This window comes from Naegleria lovaniensis (genome assembly GCF_003324165.1).
Source record: "Naegleria lovaniensis strain ATCC 30569 chromosome Unknown tig016, whole genome shotgun sequence".
Taxonomy (NCBI): Eukaryota; Heterolobosea; class Eutetramitea; order Acrasida; family Naegleriidae; genus Naegleria; species Naegleria lovaniensis.
In genome coordinates, this window is record NW_025407838.1 from 95,992 (window position 1) to 115,717 (window position 19,726).

Consider the following 19,726-nt stretch of genomic DNA (forward strand, 5'->3'; position numbering starts at 1 on the left):
CAAAATGTTCATTCCAGAATGAGTATTAAATTAATGTACACTCATTAAGGTCCACTAATTAAGATCAATCCTCTAAACTCTGGATAGACACTTCTCAAATACACCTCTCCTGTTTCATTGTCAACAGCCGACTGAACGACAATTCGATACCAACTTCCATGAACTGGAATTTCATCAAGAATATGTCTGTGCGAAGGAGAGGAATTAATCACTTGAGCCAACGTCAAGATGGCAATATAACATTCAGGTGAAAGCCCTACCCAAAATGATTTCTTTCGACCTTGTGAGAAATGATAAGGATCGTTTGGAACAGCCTTATTGAATTGAACTTGAACAAAATCGGGAGTGAGTTGTTCATCTTTTCTTACACTGGCAGAGATGGAATCGAATTCACTTTCATTGTAAACAGAGTCGTCATAATAGTACTACACATATTGTAACGAATGGTCAACAGAGTTTACAATATTTGTAAACGTGGTATACGTACCTTAAACCAATAATGATAGCCCGACACTTTCTGCCCATTCTTCTCTCCAACCACACAATGCTCAAATCCTGACAAGTCCTTATTCCTGTCACCTAACGGATATTGTTGAAACCACATGTTCCATAAAAACATTTTCAAAGATGGCAATTGTCGATTCACTCTATTCCGTTCATCATTATCATCATTCATGACATCTTCTTCACGAATTCTACCAATCTTTCCAATTTGCTTCAAATATACTCCCAACAATTGAATACATCTTGTTTCAAGAATTCCATCCAGGAATTCATTGATTTCCGATAATTCTTGTTCCGTATTCGTTTCTCTCAAACGTTGATCTTCCTTATAATTATCAAACAGCGCAGCTGCCAACGAATAGTTTTAGTTTGATCCACTCGAGATTTTAAAAACTCTCTAGGATTGGTGTTCACATAACTCTTTAAACGTTCATTGTACTTGTATAAATTAAATAAATGGTGTTGATTGGAATTGAGTTGACTTAACACGACACAAATATAGGGATGAGTTCTTGAAGTATTTTCGGTACTAGCATGCATGGCTAGAGGAGAGTTGGAAGGGCGTTCAGGGGAGTCACACGATTCACATCTGCTTGCCAAATTTCGTCGAAGAGTTTCTGTGGATCTAACAAGCCACCGCCATGACTGGAGAGAGTACTTGGAAGAATGTTGGTGAGAGACATTTTGTTGATGATTGTAAAATTATTCAAAAAACGTTTTTCTGAGAATTTGGAAGATGTGTTAAGATCTCTTTTTGGTATTCTAAGGTTTGGTCCATGATTTGGGAAGTTTGCCTTTTACACCATTTGCCATATTTGGAGATTACACTGTTCGTTCATAATTTTGAATTCGAATAGGTCATAGGGCTTTTTCAAGATTCAATTGGATTTAAAAGTAAGATATTTCGAACAACAAGTTCCAACTGATCTTGTCATATTATGCAAAACCACAAAAGGCGTTTGATTTCCATTGTGAATGAAGCGTCGTTCTTGTTCAATCTATCATATGATCATCCATGTAGTTCGTATCACTAAATTTAGTCTGTTCTAGTAAGAATAATAAAAGTTGTATTGCATTCAATAATATAATTTAAATTCAAAATATTAATTCCATATTACTACTTGGTCTTTTTCATTTCTGAAATTTTTGAGAATAAATTCTTCTTTTCAGAAATACCCTTAATTAATACTTCACGATGCAGTTGACCAATGACTCTACCATTCCACAACACAAATACGTCATCTAATCTCAGTTGAGAGAACAACAAGTGAGCAATAATAGCAGGTGTATCTTCAGCAATGCTAATTTGACAAGTGTCATAATCTAATCGGATGGGTTGTTTCTTCTTTTCTTGAACGGCTTCCATTTCAGGTGCAGATTCTTCTAGTTCAATGCTATCTACGGATTGAGAGCTGCTGACAGTATTTCCTTGCTCATCCATCAAGGGAGTCTTGTTCAATGCATCGATACCTGTCATTTGTTCAATTTTTTGGAAAATTTCATTGCCCTCTTCTTCTTCATGAGCTTGTTCGATATTTTCAGCTTGTCCAACATAATCCTTAAATCCGATAAATTCATCGAAAATGTCATAAAAGTAGTTTGAAGTGGTCACAGGCTTGCCAATACCTTGTTTGATCTCGTCAAGAGATAATTCGGGTAAATTATCAAAATCTATGGTCGTAGATGATGAAGGCACTTGTTGTTCAGTGACCACAGCAGTGCTGTTGTTGTTTTGATGGTTCGCTTTTTGCAGCTCCTTTTGCCTTTGTGCTTCTAATTGAAGAATTATTGAAGCTAATTCTTCCTTCTTTGTGTCGTATAGTGTTCTCAATTGAATGACGCTCACAACACCAAGTAATACTAAATCCTTTTTCGTGTTAACAACTGGGAAAGTCTTAGGGATGGTATCTTTCGATTCGAATATTTCTTCCAACTCGTTAAAAGTCGTTTTTTCCTCCAAAATAATCATCTTCTCCACATTGGTCATAATATCTCTAACTTTCATGTCTTCGCTGTCAGTTTTTGTTTCTAATAGAGCTGGCCATCCTCTCAGCTTAATTTGAGCGTCATAGGCAGAGTAGTAAAGGGCTCTTGAAATTTTCACAGCAACCAAGCTAGCCAAACATGCAGGCCAGTGAACACCCATTCCAGCAATTTCTAAAAACATAAAGACAGTACTGAATGCTTGTGTGGCGCTTGCAGAAAGTGCCAAACCACCAACGAGTGCGTAGGCTCCTGGGCGAATATAAGAATAGGCCTTTTCTGTATCAGCAATGGCTGACCATCCATCGGGAAGTGCAAAGGCCAGCAATTCTCCCCAAAATCTTCCAATACCTGCACCCATAATCAGTAATGTGACATAGATACATGTTGGAAGTGGTAACGAGACAGAGAGTGGCGTAAGAATCACACGAACGAGAATGAAAAGCGCCAAATTCTTGAATACTTCAGCATAGTACTCGAAAGGCATTGTGTCCATACTGGCCTCACTGATTTTATCAGAGAGTGCTGCAGGAATCCATTCTCCTTGGGCTCCGTTTTCTTTTAGTAAGGGCTTGTTCAACATCAAGTCTTCAATGAGTGTTCCTGGGGAGAGTGACATGAATTTTCCAATCACTGTTGGATAAATCAATATGGATGTAATTATGCAAATGATGACGGACCATAAAAATTGAGTTTGAACAAAGGTAAGCGGATATTTGAGGAATCTGAGCTTGCTCTTTGGTCTTCCATGTTGAAATGTTTTCTTCTAAAGAAGAGGAAATATCTTCGACCAATTTTGTTTCGAAGCCATAACAATTTCTCATTCAAAAATGTAAACAACACTCCTAAAAGTCCCATAACAATTCCTAAAAATCCAAGAGAAAGGAAGTCCATCACAGTGAATGATGGTACATCCAAATTAACATTATAAACAGGCACTAGTAAAATTGAATATTCGTGCCAGGAGTGCAAAAGACGTGAGACATAGGCAGCAATGAGTGCTACATAAAAATTCTTCAAGTAGTTACGCAAGCTATAGTACGTTCCGACTGCTTCCAGTGCAAACAAGACACCACCGGCAGGTGTTCCAAAAACTGCTCCAACTCCAAGAGCCTGTTCATGGCAATTGTGACAAAGTGTAGAATGATTAAGCCAGCAAATAAGTCATGAAGTGAGTAACGATGATAACAAGTTCAAAAAGTGTCATTGGTCATTCTTTTTTGCGGAATGTCACTGATAATACTTACACATCCACAACCAATTAATTGTACACGAAGAGTCTTATTCTTTCTCATGGCACGAAAAGGTTTCAGTTTCAAAAGGTTGTCTGCTAGAGCTGCACCAATGGCAATCATACCACCCACTTTTCCAGAAAACAATCCTGATCCCACCACACACGGTACTCCTATAACTTTTATCAAGAGATTTTTAAAACTAAGCGGTTCCTTCAAGCTATCCACACCAGTCTGTGTATTTACATGGAAATATCCAGTTAAATACATTAATATACAACATTAATTGATCACAATATTTAAACTTACCAAAATAGCTTTCACAGAAGGGATTCCACTTCCTTCAGCAATTGGAGAGACCCATAGTGTCAGTAATACTGAAAAAATCACAAATGCCAAGTTATATAAAATCCAGACAAACATTTTCAATGAAGGAGATGCACCAACCATCCCTTCTATCATTGAATCTCTTCCAATAAAGATATAGTCTACCAAAGTGTCCAAACAAAATCCAATCATTCCTCCCAAAACTCCTAAAACAGTTAAAAAGGTCCAAACAAATTCCATTTCAGAAAAACCACCAAAAAACGAAGTTCTCTCCAAAATTCTATGATTTTTTCGAATTCTATTTTCCACATCGGATGACTCTCTCAATAATCGGAGCACATCCATTGTGTGTAAACTTTTTGCATTCGAAGAATAGGAAACTGTGGACAATTCTTCCTTCTTACTCTTCTTTCGTTGGGTGAGTAGTTGCGAAGAAGATTTCAAAATTGGCTTGTTGTTTGGTAAAGTGGATAGTGTTGAAGGCTTTTCAGTTTCGTCTAACATGACCATAGTTCCTTCATTGGACAAGTCTACTTCTTGGCCATTATCATTCTTTGTATCAGTGGTTCCGAGAAAGATACCGAGTTGGTTTTTAATGATCTCGTAGCAGCGTCATCATCCGATGGCCGAATATTCGATGTTGCTATCATCATTGGTAATTATGAATTGATGAGAGGTGAATGATAATTCAATTTCAATCCTTCCAAAAGAAATAAATAATAGGTAATATTCGTGTATATAATGATGAAAACTCAGACCAGTTCTATGTGTGATGGCACGTTCGGATCACCCAGTCTGAACTGAAAGAGAAATTTTTTTTAAAAGTTGGGTTATGAACGGATAAGGATACCGCACCTTTTTTATCTGTTAATAATATTCAACAGAACGCCATTACATTTTCAAAGATAAACAAACCTCTTGGTCAATTCGAAACAGTCCATTCTTTTTCATCAACAACCTTTGAATTTCAAAATGATCATCAAAGAAGGTGAAACTGAACAAAAAAAAATGAGCAAAACGAAACCAACCACCAACATCTTGCAGTTACCTCGTGAAGTGTTTCATCATCATATTTTCAGGTATTTGGATTTTATCAAAGATATTTGCAGAGATCCCTATCTGAGTTATATTCCATTCAAAAACATGAAATTGATTTTTTACTCCGAACTCCATATTGTGTGGATTTTGAAAAGGAGCTTCATGACTTGTCGGAGCTGGGGCCTCTTTCGTTGACTTGTTCTATTTTCGCTAAAATGATTGCATCATATACACCTTTGACAATACAATTTCGATATGCTTGCATTGATGTTGCAAGCGCCAATTACCCTTCTGTAAAAAGAGGGTTTGAATGCGAAACAACATATGCTTACCAGTTATGGACGAAGAAGTGGTATGATTTTTCTGTTTTCCAAAACAACAAACAAAAATTTAGGATTTTGGATCACTCTAGATGGATAGGTTATTTGGAAAGGTTTATAAAGCGAAGAAAAGCATGCTTTCACAATGTAGAACATGTAGGGGTTTTTTCTGAGACCGGGAAAAATTGTGTGCTGTCTCCTGATGTGCCACCTATACGATTTCCTTTTTATTTATTTCCCAAGCTAAAGTATTTGACTCTGCACATGCTTGGTGTTAACATTAATGTTCTTGAGACTCTACCGGAAAACGTTACAGCGAACTTTGTTGAGAGAGCAGGTTTGAGCTCGTGGTCATTGCCGCTAAATATTGTTAGGGATGTTTGGCGTTCTGGATACGCAAAAAAAATTGATGCGATTGTACAAACCATTTGTTCAGTAGTGAAAAAGTTTCCGAAACAGTATCTTAGAGTTGAGCCTTATATTCTGATTCTTCTAAAGGCTTTCAAGTTTAATGAAGCCCGTTATTTGATTGACCATTTCACAATTGATGAAGACTACTTTTCATATGCTTGGAGCATTGCGAGCAACGAGTCATTCGAATTTAATTCGATAAATAATGAATTTTGTGACACAATAGCCGTGTTAGCTCACATAAAACACAAGTACAAGGGCATAGTGATCAGCGGTTGAGCATTAACTCTGTTGAGCAACTCAAAATTGTGGAACAATATGGTATTCTAGATCCAAAAGATATAATGCCAAATTTAAGCATTCAATTTTTAAACTCAATGAGCGATAACCAGAATTTAGAACTATTGAAATTATTGATTGATCAATATGGTGTTTACATTGGTCATTATGGATGTTCACTACTCTATGTGCTTTCAGATTTTATGATTGATTTTGTAAAAACACATATTCAAGGATATGATTTTACCAAGAACCAAAATATTTCTGGTTCTTATCAACTTGAAAACAGTTCGTTAAACAAAGGTTTCAACGACCACAGTGAAGAGACAGAAAAATTTGGTATTCCATTTCCTCTACAATATATTTCGTTGAAGTCCTCAATTCAAACCATATTCAATAATCTACAAGTCGATCCTTATTTAAAAGATATGTATGGAAACAACATACTACACTATTGCTACTTTTTCAGAATAGCATTATTAACCACAGAAAAATCAGCGTTAAACTTGGAAGAAGAGGCTATATCAAAACTTCTTCATGAACCCAATCATTTCGGTGTGACACCATTTATGATTGATGTGCTACAACATTCATTCAGACACGAAGAAATTTCATTCACTTTAACGTACCACCCGAATTATCATTGTGCAAGTTTAAAAAACAGGATGAAAGAATGCCACGGGCTTAAATGGACTCCATCAAGAATATTACTCAAGTTTACTAACGCAACAGCTCAATCACAACATTATCCGAATATTGATGCAAGGGATGAAAACGGAAAACATTGGTGTCACTACAAAACACGATTATTCTCAGTTAGAAATGATTTACGTGAATGTGTGACCTGTAATGACAAGGACAATGTGATTCTTCTTCATACTTTGACAAACAGTTTATTGGAAATTCACCGAGAATTACTTACAAACCAAATACTACCTAGTTTTGATTACTTGGCATATTTTGATCATTTTGGTTGGAATCGATTAATGCATATCTTTGCGTTCATCACTAATTTCGTATCCTATCCACAATTTGAGGTTTTAAAGGAAGATCTTTTCCCAATAGGATTCGAATATATTAACAAACAACAAACACAAGACCAACCAAATCCCAAGCAATTGGTATTGGTTTCAGTACAAACTTTTTTGAAAAAGCATCAAAATCAAGAGGTTCTTGAATTTCGTTTGAATCGAACAGAATTTCCAGAATTGAAGAAACGAGGAGAATTAGACGAAGAATTTGAGGAAGGAGATGACTTGTCACATTTTATTGTGAAACGTTTATTGAGAAAAAAAACTGAATCATTAATGCCAATAGTTGGTTTCATGTTAAATAAGGGACTACATCTTCAAATCACGAGAAATAAGGCAGGAAAAACTGCTTTCGATGTGTTGAAAGAGCATGTTACACCTTTAACCTCAATTTTCCCTGAAAAACTTCTCAAAGACCTCAAACGACCTTTAAATAGCCAAGCTCAACACAAATTTACAATTTCAATTCATGGTAATCATTCGGTAGAGATTATTGAGAGAGGAGAGGACTTTGTGGTGTGTAAAAAAGAAAATACCATTTACCCTAAATTGGAGCTGAAAAAGTATTTTGAATCCAAGACAAGAAAAGTATTAGCTGAGTGAATGAATGAATCTACTACTTAATTATAATTTGATGGATCACTTTTCCCTTTTCCTTCCTTGACCATTTTAAATTGCATCGCTTGCATTTCCAAACCACCTGGAAAAGTAATACAAAACTTGTGTAACAAATTCTGTGTCTGATCTCTCTTTCGTGGAAAGTACTTGAAAACTATTGACAAAGCAGATACTTCTTCTTTGCATTCCGGTGTTAAAAGTGGATTTAAAACGTTGGTAGAAGATGAAGAATTGTGGTGTTTAGTTCTTGATAACATATGGATCATCATCAAAACTTGACACGGGCCAGTTACTCCGCTTCGACTGACATTATGGAAAAAAAATGAATTTGTTTCGCTATTTCTTCCCTGTCAAAGAGAATCTTGAAGTGGCTGAAAACAACCACAACCATTCGATCATTGATGCAAACGTCATCAGTTACCACATTATTCCGTATTTAAATCAAAATGACGTTATTAGATTTGCTGGAGTTTGTTCATCATGGAGACGTATTGTCAAGTCCTCTCGGCATGATATTACTTTTCGACTAGTATTCGAGTTGTTTGATTTATCTAAACAAAAACTGCCAACCAAATTCGGAGATGTGTTCTTATTGTTCGACAAAGTGTATATCGAGCACTTCACAATTAACAAATCTCATCTTTACTCTATATTTACATCGACTAAAATATCAACATTGACATTACGATATGTATCAGCTATTCAATTCATTTCCAATGCATCGTTAACAGAACTCAATGTAACCGGGGTTAAACTATCTTCGAATGACGTAAAAGCTATCTCAAAACATTTTCCTTCCCTAAAATCCTTAAAACTTACCTACAATAATTGCAACGGTGACAAGTTGATCAAAATAATTTTACAAACTCCGTTATCAGAAAAACTAGAATCATTAATCATATCAAGCCATCGATTCACAAGTAAGGGTATCAATAATTTATTTCAGCCCAACGTATGTCTTTCAAATTTGAAAGTGCTTTCACTTGAACTCACAGATCCACATTACTCCATGGAAATCGTAAGAATTAACAATTTCGACTCTTCAAGATTTCCAAAATTGCAAAGCCTTGAATTTATAGACATTGATTTGGACATAATGAGCTTAAAAAGAATACTTAATAGTGGAATTCAATTTTATACTCTAAAATTATTCATTACTGAAAGATTTGCCTTGTTTTCACAAAATGGATCTCAGTTTTCCTTAATTGACAAAATTCCATCACTCCACAAACTAAAAATTCATTTATCCACTTTTAATAGCTTCTATTACCAAGCTTCTGAAAGCACTAAATATCAGATTACTGATCATGTTTTGCATTATCTTACTTCCTATAATACACAGCATCTAACTCTACCCTATTGCAACAGCAGTCATATTGTGAACATATGTGATATTATAGACGATTTAAAGACTTTTATAGTATTTGATGGAAATATTGACACGAATTCACTTGAATTATTTTGTGATAAATTTTCAACTCTGACTACTCTCGATATAACAGAATGTAATATCGGATCAAGTGTCAAGCACATTACTAAATTGAAACACCTGACGACTTTACATGTTGGTATTCGGAATGTTAGTTCTGAAGGAGCAAAATATTTATTTATGATGGAAACTCTTACAGATCTTTCTTTAATTAATTACCAAATTAGTAATACTGACCTAAAATATTTTGCAAAAGGAAAATTAAGAAATCTAAAGAATCTTTGTTTAGCTAGTAAAATACCCAGTGATGGTATAGGTATTTTTGCTACAACATATTTACCGCACACATTGCAACTCGAACTCGATCAAGTAACAGACAAAGCTATGGAACTTCTTTCAAATGGAAATCTTCGTATTCATGATCTCACATTATGGAGGTCTAACATCAACAGCAATGGCATTAAGTTTGCACTTCAAATTAAATCAATAGAAAGGCTTACAATATATACTAAAAAGAAAACGGTCCCACTATATGTTAAGGATGAGATTACAAAGATGGCCAAAGAAAAACATGTGAAATTGTGTATTAATTGGAGATAGAATAATTTTCTTCCTACGCATTGACATCATATCCAACTCAATTTTCAAACTGGCTGCATGATCCAAAACAATGATTTTGTAAAAACTTAATCATTTTCGACAAGTGTTATTCCATTTACAACTCGCCAATATGTAATTGATCTTCATCCACCAATTTCTGGTGGTTTGTTTGTCAATTTCAAACAAAGATCAATGATCTGTTTCCATCAGATAATGTTTGTCGAATCGGTTGAACTTGTGATACGTTTCAAAAAGTATTCTCTTCTTGCATGTTCAAGAAATGACAGTCGTATGCTTAATTATTAGTCTTCAATGAACAATAATTATGGACATGGTCTTTTTGCTGTTTGTTGAGGCTGGAGCGAGCCATCCTGTTGTAACGTGTTCTTGACAGAGCTCAAGACCAATTCAATGCTGGTGAAGTTTGATCAAAGCTTGAGAATTTGTCCAGGCCCTCCACAATGGATAATAGTTTTCTCACTTGGTACAACTATTGCAAATCAATACTTGTTTTCGTTAGTCAAATAGTGATAATCTTTCCAGTTTTCAAGTTAACGATAATTTGATTGAAACTCCTACCACAAAATGCCAAATTTCATCAAATGATGTTGATCGACTTCATCAAGCTCGCCTTTTTCAGATCCTCAAATTTCTAATATTGTGAAAAAGTTTATGAAAAACTATATAGTTATTGAGCGACGAAGTGTATAATTTATGGATATCAAGCAATTCAAAATATCATGCCATTCAGTGGAAGTCAAGTTGGATGTTGTGCATGATTTGTGTGATTTATTACAACATCACAACATCGTAGTGTTTGGTATTAACACTCAAGAAATAGTTCAACAATGAATTTGTGAATTTTTAAGAACACGAACTACTAGATTTGCAGTATTTTCAACACAAAATGATCATGACTCGGAAAGTGTTCAACAATTTCTCGCTGATCCACGCAATTCCCTCGAATTCTGGTCTCAACCACATGAACCATGGACATGCCACCGAATGATGAGAAATAGCTCGTCGTTAATTTTGAGATACCATCCGACCATATACGACGTCATTACAACCATCGACTCAGAATGGATGGATCGAAACAGATGGATAAAGCAATTTTCGCGTTATGGAAATTTAGTAGTGATCATTCATCTTAGATGACACCACTCGAAGAAATCAAGAAATGGTTGCATATGTTGTGAAGGGAATTTCCAATCACACACATAATGTCAAAGACATTAGAAGGACACTCTTCGCACTCATGACGTTTAGGAGGTTGTTGAATCCTATTTACAATTTCATGTATCAAGAAATTCAAAAAAAATGCGACAACTGCTGTTCGTTGGCGCCTTCTTGCACGAACTCATTTCGGGATTGATCAAACAATTGCTTCCGTTTCATGTTCATGTCCATTATGTGCTCTTTAGCACAATTATTTATCACAAGTTGATCATTGCCACTGTTGGATATCAAATGGGTTTGTCATGGATACAATTACTGGTTCATGATTGGTCGAAATTTACACCAAGCGAATGGCGTGGATATTTCAAGAAAACAAAAAAGCTTCTTCAAGCTCAAATGAATTTTAATTCCAAAATGATGACAAAAGAACAGGTTAACAACCAAGATGATCACCAAGAAGAAGAATATGGATTCCTGTATCATCAAAACAGAAATCCACACCATTTGGAGTATTGGATTAGTGTGGATACTTCGACTGGAAAAGTCAAACCTATGAAAATGCCACTCAAATATGTCACAGAGTTGATTGTTGATTGGGTAGCAGCGAATTTAGCTTACCCGAGCGGTAATCACTCATCGACTCCATCCTTAATGAAAATAATGGGGCCAACCAGTCAAGAACAAAACCCAAGTTTGTTAAATCAAACACGACAAATGAAGTTTTTAGAAACATTCAGTGACCTCATTCATCCAGAAACAAAACAGAATATTCATGAAGAAATAGTGAGATTGTCTCGTGTGTTTAGGTTTGAATTGGAGCCAACATTTGTGAATTTTCTGGAGAATGAATTTATAGTGGCTTAAAGTCTGAGATACGACGAGCATTAAGATAGGCAATGAAGTAGTGAAAAATAAATATTTTCTTTAGATCACGACAGGTGACGTTTTGCTATTCGATCATTGAATGCCTTGATGTTGCTTTGAATTAAACACTTTCAGTAAAAACAAAAATCGTTTTTGGGAATTCATTCAATTTATTTTGAAAGAATGACAAACAACGCCGGGCGATACCTGATCTTTCAGTTCCAGAACCCCTCAGAGTTGATCTAAATAGGATGCAGACTCTGATCATTCAAGGTTACAGGATCGTCATTATACCAGACTACCTCCCCTTGTCATTCACACCTTCCTCAAAATCATAATGAACTCGAAGAGTATTGTTGGATGTGCATTTAGAGACACGTCAAATGGTCCAATAAAAACGTTCAATGACATCAAATCAATCACGATCTCACAATGCAACATCACAAAGATGAAACTTATTGCTTCATCTTTTCAACAATCTTTTCCAAATCTTGTTCGGTGATATGGTTTCCGGTCTCCAATTTGGAAAAGTAAAGAGTGCCATTCTCATCAGTGATTTCGAAGGCACCGGTTCTTGGTGCTTTGGTCTTGGTGTTACCCTCTACTACCGCACCAGGAACATGCTTTTCAATGTATGTTTTGGCGTTACGGAAGCGAGAGGCGTATCCTTGATGATGATTGTTGTTTTGAAAAAAAACGTCGTCGGTTACAAACACGAATACAAACCTCAGGCAGTACAATATTCGATATGATATTTCATCAGTGAAAGAAGTGTTCGTGTGAGCTTAATTTTTTTTAATGGATTATTTACAACAAGGTTCGTCCGATGCGCACAAACACTTCTGCCCTCCTTACCTCTTGCAATGATCCAAATACTTTTAATAAAACTACGATTCTATTGCGTTAAGATATCAGGAGATAACCAATTCTTCACTCCTTCTACTCTTCCTCTCGTATCTGGGAAGTATTTGGTTCTCGGCTTCACAGTTCCATCATTTTCAACTAGTACTGGATAATGCATCAAGTGTGAATGCATGGGTGTAAATTCCTCGGCTGTAAAACTTTCCCAATTAATTTCTGCAATTTCATCAATTTTACGTTGTGTGAACAAATCAAGCGGATCCTCCCAATCATTACATTCAGAATTTCGTCCCAAATGTTCACAAAATAAATTTTTTCTAAATTTCTTAATTTCACAAGCTTCAGATTCGTTGGAGGAGTCTTCTCGTGGTTGAAAAGCCCCAATACAAATTTCAGTATCTCGGTCACCAGCCAAACTTCTCTCATTAATGTTGGCAGAGCCCACTAAAATATATTCATCATCGAAAATGGCCATTTTCGAGTGCACGTAAATCATACTTCTTTGTGCTTTGAGCATTTTGTATTGTGGTGAATGTTTGGTCACGGTCTCAAGTTTTTCTTGCAAGTTTTCACATTCTTCTCGTTGTCCCAAACAAAAGAATTTTAAGAAATCGGTAGGTCTATAACTCTTCATTTGTGTTTTTTCAATCATCTCACCAATAACCTTGTACATGCTTTTAATCGTTGAATAGGTGAAGAAAATTTGTTCTTGTTGAAATTGATTCTCTGGCGAATTAAATCCATCAGGGCTATAGTCAAAGGCATTGATTATTGGATCATTACAAATGGTAATCATTTTGTCATCATGAAATAACCTTAAACGCTGGGAAATACTTACAACAATGGCTATAGAAAAATAAATTATTTCTTGATTCACAAGAACACAAGCAATACTCCTACTTACAATAACAATAAACACTGTAAACGGTTCTCCACTTTGAATTTTCTCATGAATCTTTTCAAGAATTTCAAAAGGTATTCTATTATTCAATGATTGAGCATCCAATCGATTCTCCCATAAAAAACTCGATCCACAAAAGTATTGATTTTCAATATAAATAAACCTCTTGGATCTTTGAATCAAACTAATGTATGCTTCTTGAATTCTTGGAAACACGGTAAAACTGTTGGCGAAAGGTCTTATCGAGTCAGAGTCACACGATCTAAAAACTTGTACACACCACGAGTTTTCCTTAAAATTTTCAGCATAGGTCGGTGGACGTTTAGGCAATGAGACCCCAAGTTGAGAAGTCCATCGTTCTTCGAAATTCTGTAGAATGTCAAATGCAACTTTTCCTTCCACCAAACAATGAATATCATGCCAAGGTTGTCGTGGTCCTAAATGTTTCACTTCGAGCGGGCGAGACGAGTAAACTTCATCTTTATGATAAGTATCCAGAGTTGAGAATAGAGGGTGAGCTGGTGTGTCGTAGCGTCCTTTGGTCAAGTCAAGTCCTCCAACTATGTTTTGTGAATCGTGACAAATTTACATGTGTTAAACCCAATGCTGTAACATGATACTTGGAAACTTACTAAAAGCTATGACCGTTCTCTTGTTCTTTTCTGGAATAAATTTGTCACAAATTAAGGTTTTTTGATGGTGTGAAAAGATGAGTCCGGTATATCCTGATCGTCGTGAAAGAACAGCGACCACTCGAGTATTTTGGAAATATTGAATAGTCTCTCCATCGTTGGTATCCATGTTTGAAGAGATGGTACTTCCTGTTTCATTCCATAGAATGATATTTACAGCAACACCTTCATTGGCCTTATCAATAAGTAATTGTCCAAGAGTTCGCGCTTCCTTGGAATCTTCAAGAGCGTCTCGTTTCAAACGGATATGAGGATTGATGGACCATCCTGTGATGTAGACCAGCTGTTTGGCATTTTCAATGGCGTCGTACATGTCTTCGAAGGCGTTTCTGCCATTGAACGAGTTGTGTGCATCGTGATATAAAGTGACACGACAATTTTTGTGAATTGGAAACCAATCTCTGTAGGGAGTAATTTGTTTCATGAGATCGCTACCGTAATCAGTGTCATCCAAATCTCGCATTCCTCGTTCTGCCAGCTTGGCAATTCGTTCCAACATTTCTTCGTCACTGATTGATAGTCTACCTTTCTTTTTAATGGTCACTAATTTTCCAATTTTGCGGAATAAATCAAAAGGATATTGATGTTGCTTATCGTAGAGGAGCTTTCTTTTGAGCCGTTTTAAATCCTTATCGTCGAGTAATTCGTCCTTTTCTTCGACGGATGTGTTATTTTGTGACTCAATGGCATACGAGACGTAACCGGTCATTTCCGCTTTCTGTCTAAGCTTTTTTAAATAAATAGGAGTTGTTTTGTTATAGAAGGGCATTAAACTAAACATTGGAATGTCAAAACTGTGCGTTACTGGAACAGAATAAAACTTGGTAAGCGTTGTTTCTAAAATGTGTCCGTCAAGAGCTTGAGCCGTGTATTTGGGAAATAAATGTACTAAAATCCAGTCACCAAAGTACAGTATTGCACATCCCAAAATTGCAAACGAAATTAAATTATAAAATATGACAATATTCAAAACTTCTTTGAACCAAATGACCCATGCATGAATTTGAATTCCAATCACCAACATGAATGGAATGAAAATAATAGATGGCCACTGCGAAAATCGGAAATAATTCAAAATGACGTCTCGAAAATAAATAATAATCACAAAAAAGTAAATAATGATATGTGGTAAATATTTGATAAAGGAAATGAGAGACTTTTTCACGTTCTTTGCTTGAATATTTTCAATGGTTTTTCCAGGATGTTTTGCAATCTCCTTAATAGAACGTTTGATATTCTCCTTTCGCATCGAGTAACCCAAACGAATCAATTGATCTGTTGTCTTGTTTCTCACTTCATTGGGTTTTGGTGATTTATATCTCCGTTTGTATTTCAAATATTTCAATTCTCTTCGATCGCTTTCCGTTGAAGTTGCAGGTAAATAGAGTGGTACACCTCCTCCATACATTGATAACGTATCACTTGAAGAATCGACACTTGGAATTCTATTATTGTTCATGCCACTGTTACTACTCCGTACAAAATCCTCTAAATTTTCTCCTCCATTTCTTCTTCTTGGTGATCCCTTATTACTGTTGGTCGGATTTAACGACCATGAGACGACATGTTCCTCACGATCGGAATCACTCTCCGAAGAGGATGAAGACGTCAATTGAATGGAATCCAACGAAATTGATTTTTTCAATGTTTGTCCATGATGATGATTGGAACTAGAGTTAATACTTCCCGCAGCACCTTTCCGAGTGGGGGTTGGAGGAAAAACGTCCTCTTGATTGGAGGTAAACATTTTTTTCGGATATGAATCATACGGAAGAATACAATCAACAGCAACAGCCGTTAAATATCATCTTTCCTGTAATAAATGTTGTTGGATAAGGTTTACCACGATCCAAGGAAATACAATGGAATCGTTCTTCTAACTCCAATGTAACACCCAAAAGTTCAACTCTATTCGAAATTCCAAGTCCAACAAGGAATGCTATTTTAAAATCTCAAAAAAAAACTTTTATTATCATCGCATTGTCTAATCGGAATTACCTATTATTCTGTTCATGGATGTCTAATCATCAAGTACGGGAATCTTTATCTTTTGCTTTGAAATTTGAAGATGAAAAGCACTATGTAGAAGCCTTTGCTCAGTATTTGTGTTGTATTGATTTGATCACTTCACAATTGAGAGAATTAACCATTCCGATGAATATTTCGCATGTGGATTTGTATTCTCAAGATGTTCAGTTGAAAACGGATCAATTATTTTATTTTGCAAGGGAGTGTTTGTATCGGAGTGAAATCATATTCAATGATAAGAGATCGTATTTCGGAGGAGGAAGTGATTCAGGAAAAGTTTTAACTGATCACTCAAAGGACTTGAATCATCATGAAAAAGAATCAATACCATCATGGCTCTACAATCCAAATGTTCATCCTTCTTCAAATATTTATCCATCCATATCTTCATCAACAAACCAAAATTATGGAAATATCGGAAATGGAGGTGGATTGTTATTGGGTGAAGGCTTTGACAAAACCGAACAGAAATATCAAAAATTTGATAACAACAAGACGATCTCAACAATGCAACCTGTAGTTACGAAACCATCATCAGAAATCAATACTCAAAATTCCAACAAGACGACAACACCTCTAAACAAATCGATCATTCAACCCAAACAATTAGAAACAGTGAATGTAAATACAAGAAATTCCTCACCAAGAAGAACTCCTCCACCTTTAAAAAAAAGTAGCAGTATATCATCACCTTCAGATTTAAAATCTTCGGCGGCTGCTGCTAGTAGCTCAGCAACCACAGGTAATTCAAACACAAGCCCAAACAATGCAAGTTCAAAAGCACCACCCAAACTGCCTTCGAAATTGTCTGCAAAAAATTCTGAAATGACATCATCGAAATTATCTTCACAAAGTGACAATATACAACAAGAACCGCCCATGACATCGCTTAGTGACCAGCAACAAACCTTGGAAAATTTGACGTTTGTGAAACAACAAATTGCTTACTACGATGCTATCAACAAAAATCTTGAAAATAGTAATAACACAGCAATTCGAAAAACTAACTCCTTCTCAGCAGCAATTTCGTCCTCACGACAGTCACTTTCTTTCTCAGAAACGATTCCAAATAGTAACACCTTAATGACTTCATCCAGTAGCTTACCGGAAACGACAACTGATAAGGACAACATCAACACTACATCCGTAGCTACTCCCAGACCATTTGTCAATCGGTCACAACGCAGCTCTGAGGATCTTTCATCGTCAAATTCACATGCAAGCAACCCCAGACTTTCACTTCGTTTAACAACAACAACTGCCAAAGATTTATTCACTTCTCCCAGAGGAACTGCAAAGCCAAGCAGCAGCGAACATCGACGATCACTATCACAACGAATGATTAGTAGTATCAACAAACGAGATCTTACCAACAAATTTTCTGAAGAAGAACACAAATACTTGACCTTTGTGTTCCACATCATTGATTCACAATCCAAGGATAGCTATTTGGATTTGTGTGAATTTACGCAACACTTGTCGCTGTTAGCTTTTGATAGAACCTTCATGTTTGACTTTAACGCTCCGTATCCTACCATCAAAAAGTCTAAAATACAGCCAACATTTGCCGGACGATTATTTAATGCACTGGATTTAAACAAGAGCGGATCTATTGAAATATTTGATTTTAAAGAATCAGCCTCAACGCTCTATTCTAACGTTGGGGTAGAGGAACAAGCAAAACTTGGTTTCAACATTTTTGACAGAGACAATGACGGAATTGCCACAAAACAAGATTTTATCACTGTGTTTCAGCAAATTTTCTCGACACTTGACTTTATTGGACTTTACAAAAATGCAACCACCGATGGATCTAATTCTCCATCCAGTTTTTTACTTGTTGGCCATTCTGAAATATTGTCACATGCCGTCACTATTGCAGAGAAAATATTTTCAAGCATCGATCAAACGAATAATGGCTCGATCACTGTTGCAGAATATTGCAAAGCGGTGAAGGAGAATCCATTCTTAATACTAGGATTTTCACAAATACCTATTAATGACTCGTTAAAACTCAAGCTAACACGAAATTTATCAAGAAACGGAGGACAACCTGTGTTTTTCGGCCATCCTTCGTTCCACAAAGTGTTATCAATGATGATTGGAATTCGTCTTTCTCAAGAAATACGGCCAAGCATATCAGGTCCATACTTGACCGATAGAGATTTTAAATTTATGAACACCTTTGAACTTACGCCACCAAAATTTTTAAGATGTATCCAACCACCTATCCACTATAATCTTGATGATCCCAACACCAAGTACATTGATGAACAGACAACATTTACTGATTGTGCTCCTCTTGTGTTTAAGAATATTCGAGCTCTCTTTGGAGTGAGTGAAGAGGTAAGTAGCAACTATAACACACACAGTATTAACAGTTTTTTTTGCGGACATATTGTCAATATTATTACACCTATTTACTTAATTGATTGTTTTATTTTTTCTATTTTTCACACTTCAGGAATATGCACTTTCATTTGGACCAGAAATGCTTTTCAGTAACTTATTAATGGGTAAATTAACCACCCTAAGCGAGCGCTTAACTGATGGAAAGAGTGGTAATTTCTTTTTCTATACTCACAACGGTCGATTTTTATGCAAAACCATATCCTCAGCCGAATTTGAAACAACCATGGAATTTTTAGGAAATTATTATTCCTACTTGTACAATAACCGAGAAACATTATTGACCAAAATTTATGGACTGTACAAAATTAATGATATTTGTTTCATTGTCATGGGCAATGTTTTCGATACACAACTTCCCATTGACAAAATTTATGACCTAAAAGGCAGCACTATTGGAAGATACAATTCCACAGGAGTTGGAATTTTGAAAGATTTAAATTGGAAAGACACTGACAAGACCATGCGCATTCAAGATCCCCTCAAAAAAGAACGCTTGTTGAAACAAATCATGGATGACACAAAATTCCTCGAACGCAATGAAATTATTGACTATTCTCTCCTCGTTGGTATTCATGAAACGAAAAAATTCCGTGAAAAACCAATCCACTACCAAGATCCCATCTATACCACACTTCCTTCATCATCATTCAGAACGTTCTATCAAGAAGATTATGGAGGCATGCTTTCGACGAATCAAGGAGAAGAAATTTATTTTGTGGCCATCATTGACATTCTCATTCAGTATGGTTTGAAAAAGAGAGGTGAAAATCTAATCAAGACCATCTATTTTGGAGAGGAGAGTGGAATTAGTGTGGTTGATCCGAATATGTATGCAGGAAGATTTTTGAATTTTATGAAGAGTATTGTGGAGTAAAATACATCTATTGAAAAACTATATTTTATAAGCATCCCACCATTAATTCACATGTTAAATAATGAATAATTGTTTCCAAACAAGTCATGGTTTGCAAATACTATTAGATCAATAATTGGAGAAAATTATGAAGTTGAGAAAAT

General features: G+C 35.8%; 7 protein-coding genes across 7 annotated transcripts; 4 read left to right on the forward strand and 3 right to left on the reverse strand.

Moving 5' to 3' along the window:
• Window positions 1–44: 44 nt before the first annotated feature.
• C9374_002566 (uncharacterized protein) lies at window positions 45–1,044 on the reverse strand (the record flags this gene model as incomplete). Its single annotated transcript, XM_044691998.1, has 3 exons — window positions 45–425; window positions 488–829; window positions 883–1,044. 3 exons carry the CDS (start codon window positions 1,042–1,044, stop codon window positions 45–47), a joined length of 885 nt encoding a protein of 294 aa, XP_044550113.1.
• Window positions 1,045–1,621: 577 nt separating this feature from the next.
• Window positions 1,622–4,550, reverse strand: C9374_002567 (uncharacterized protein; the record flags this gene model as incomplete). The annotated part of the gene is made up of 4 exons (XM_044691999.1): window positions 1,622–3,120; window positions 3,168–3,600; window positions 3,735–3,953; window positions 4,029–4,550. The coding sequence occupies 4 exons, from the start codon at window positions 4,548–4,550 to the stop codon at window positions 1,622–1,624; spliced, it is 2,673 nt and encodes an 890-aa protein (XP_044550114.1).
• Window positions 4,551–5,054: 504 nt separating this feature from the next.
• Window positions 5,055–7,728, forward strand: C9374_002568 (uncharacterized protein; the record flags this gene model as incomplete). The annotated part of the gene is made up of 2 exons (XM_044692000.1): window positions 5,055–5,125; window positions 6,081–7,728. 2 exons carry the CDS (start codon window positions 5,055–5,057, stop codon window positions 7,726–7,728), a joined length of 1,719 nt encoding a protein of 572 aa, XP_044550115.1.
• Window positions 7,729–8,065: 337 nt separating this feature from the next.
• C9374_002569 (uncharacterized protein) lies at window positions 8,066–9,772 on the forward strand (the record flags this gene model as incomplete). Its single annotated transcript, XM_044692001.1, has 1 exon — window positions 8,066–9,772. The coding sequence occupies one exon, from the start codon at window positions 8,066–8,068 to the stop codon at window positions 9,770–9,772; it is 1,707 nt and encodes a 568-aa protein (XP_044550116.1).
• A 1,320-nt stretch (window positions 9,773–11,092) lies between these two features.
• On the forward strand, window positions 11,093–11,815 carry C9374_002570 (uncharacterized protein; the record flags this gene model as incomplete). The annotated part of the gene is made up of 1 exon (XM_044692003.1): window positions 11,093–11,815. The coding sequence occupies one exon, from the start codon at window positions 11,093–11,095 to the stop codon at window positions 11,813–11,815; it is 723 nt and encodes a 240-aa protein (XP_044550117.1).
• Window positions 11,816–12,710: 895 nt separating this feature from the next.
• C9374_002571 (uncharacterized protein) lies at window positions 12,711–16,016 on the reverse strand (the record flags this gene model as incomplete). The annotated part of the gene is made up of 2 exons (XM_044692004.1): window positions 12,711–14,137; window positions 14,210–16,016. The coding sequence occupies 2 exons, from the start codon at window positions 16,014–16,016 to the stop codon at window positions 12,711–12,713; spliced, it is 3,234 nt and encodes a 1,077-aa protein (XP_044550118.1).
• A 269-nt stretch (window positions 16,017–16,285) lies between these two features.
• On the forward strand, window positions 16,286–19,583 carry C9374_002572 (uncharacterized protein; the record flags this gene model as incomplete). The annotated part of the gene is made up of 2 exons (XM_044692005.1): window positions 16,286–18,643; window positions 18,762–19,583. 2 exons carry the CDS (start codon window positions 16,286–16,288, stop codon window positions 19,581–19,583), a joined length of 3,180 nt encoding a protein of 1,059 aa, XP_044550119.1.
• Between the last annotated feature and the right edge of the window lie 143 nt (window positions 19,584–19,726).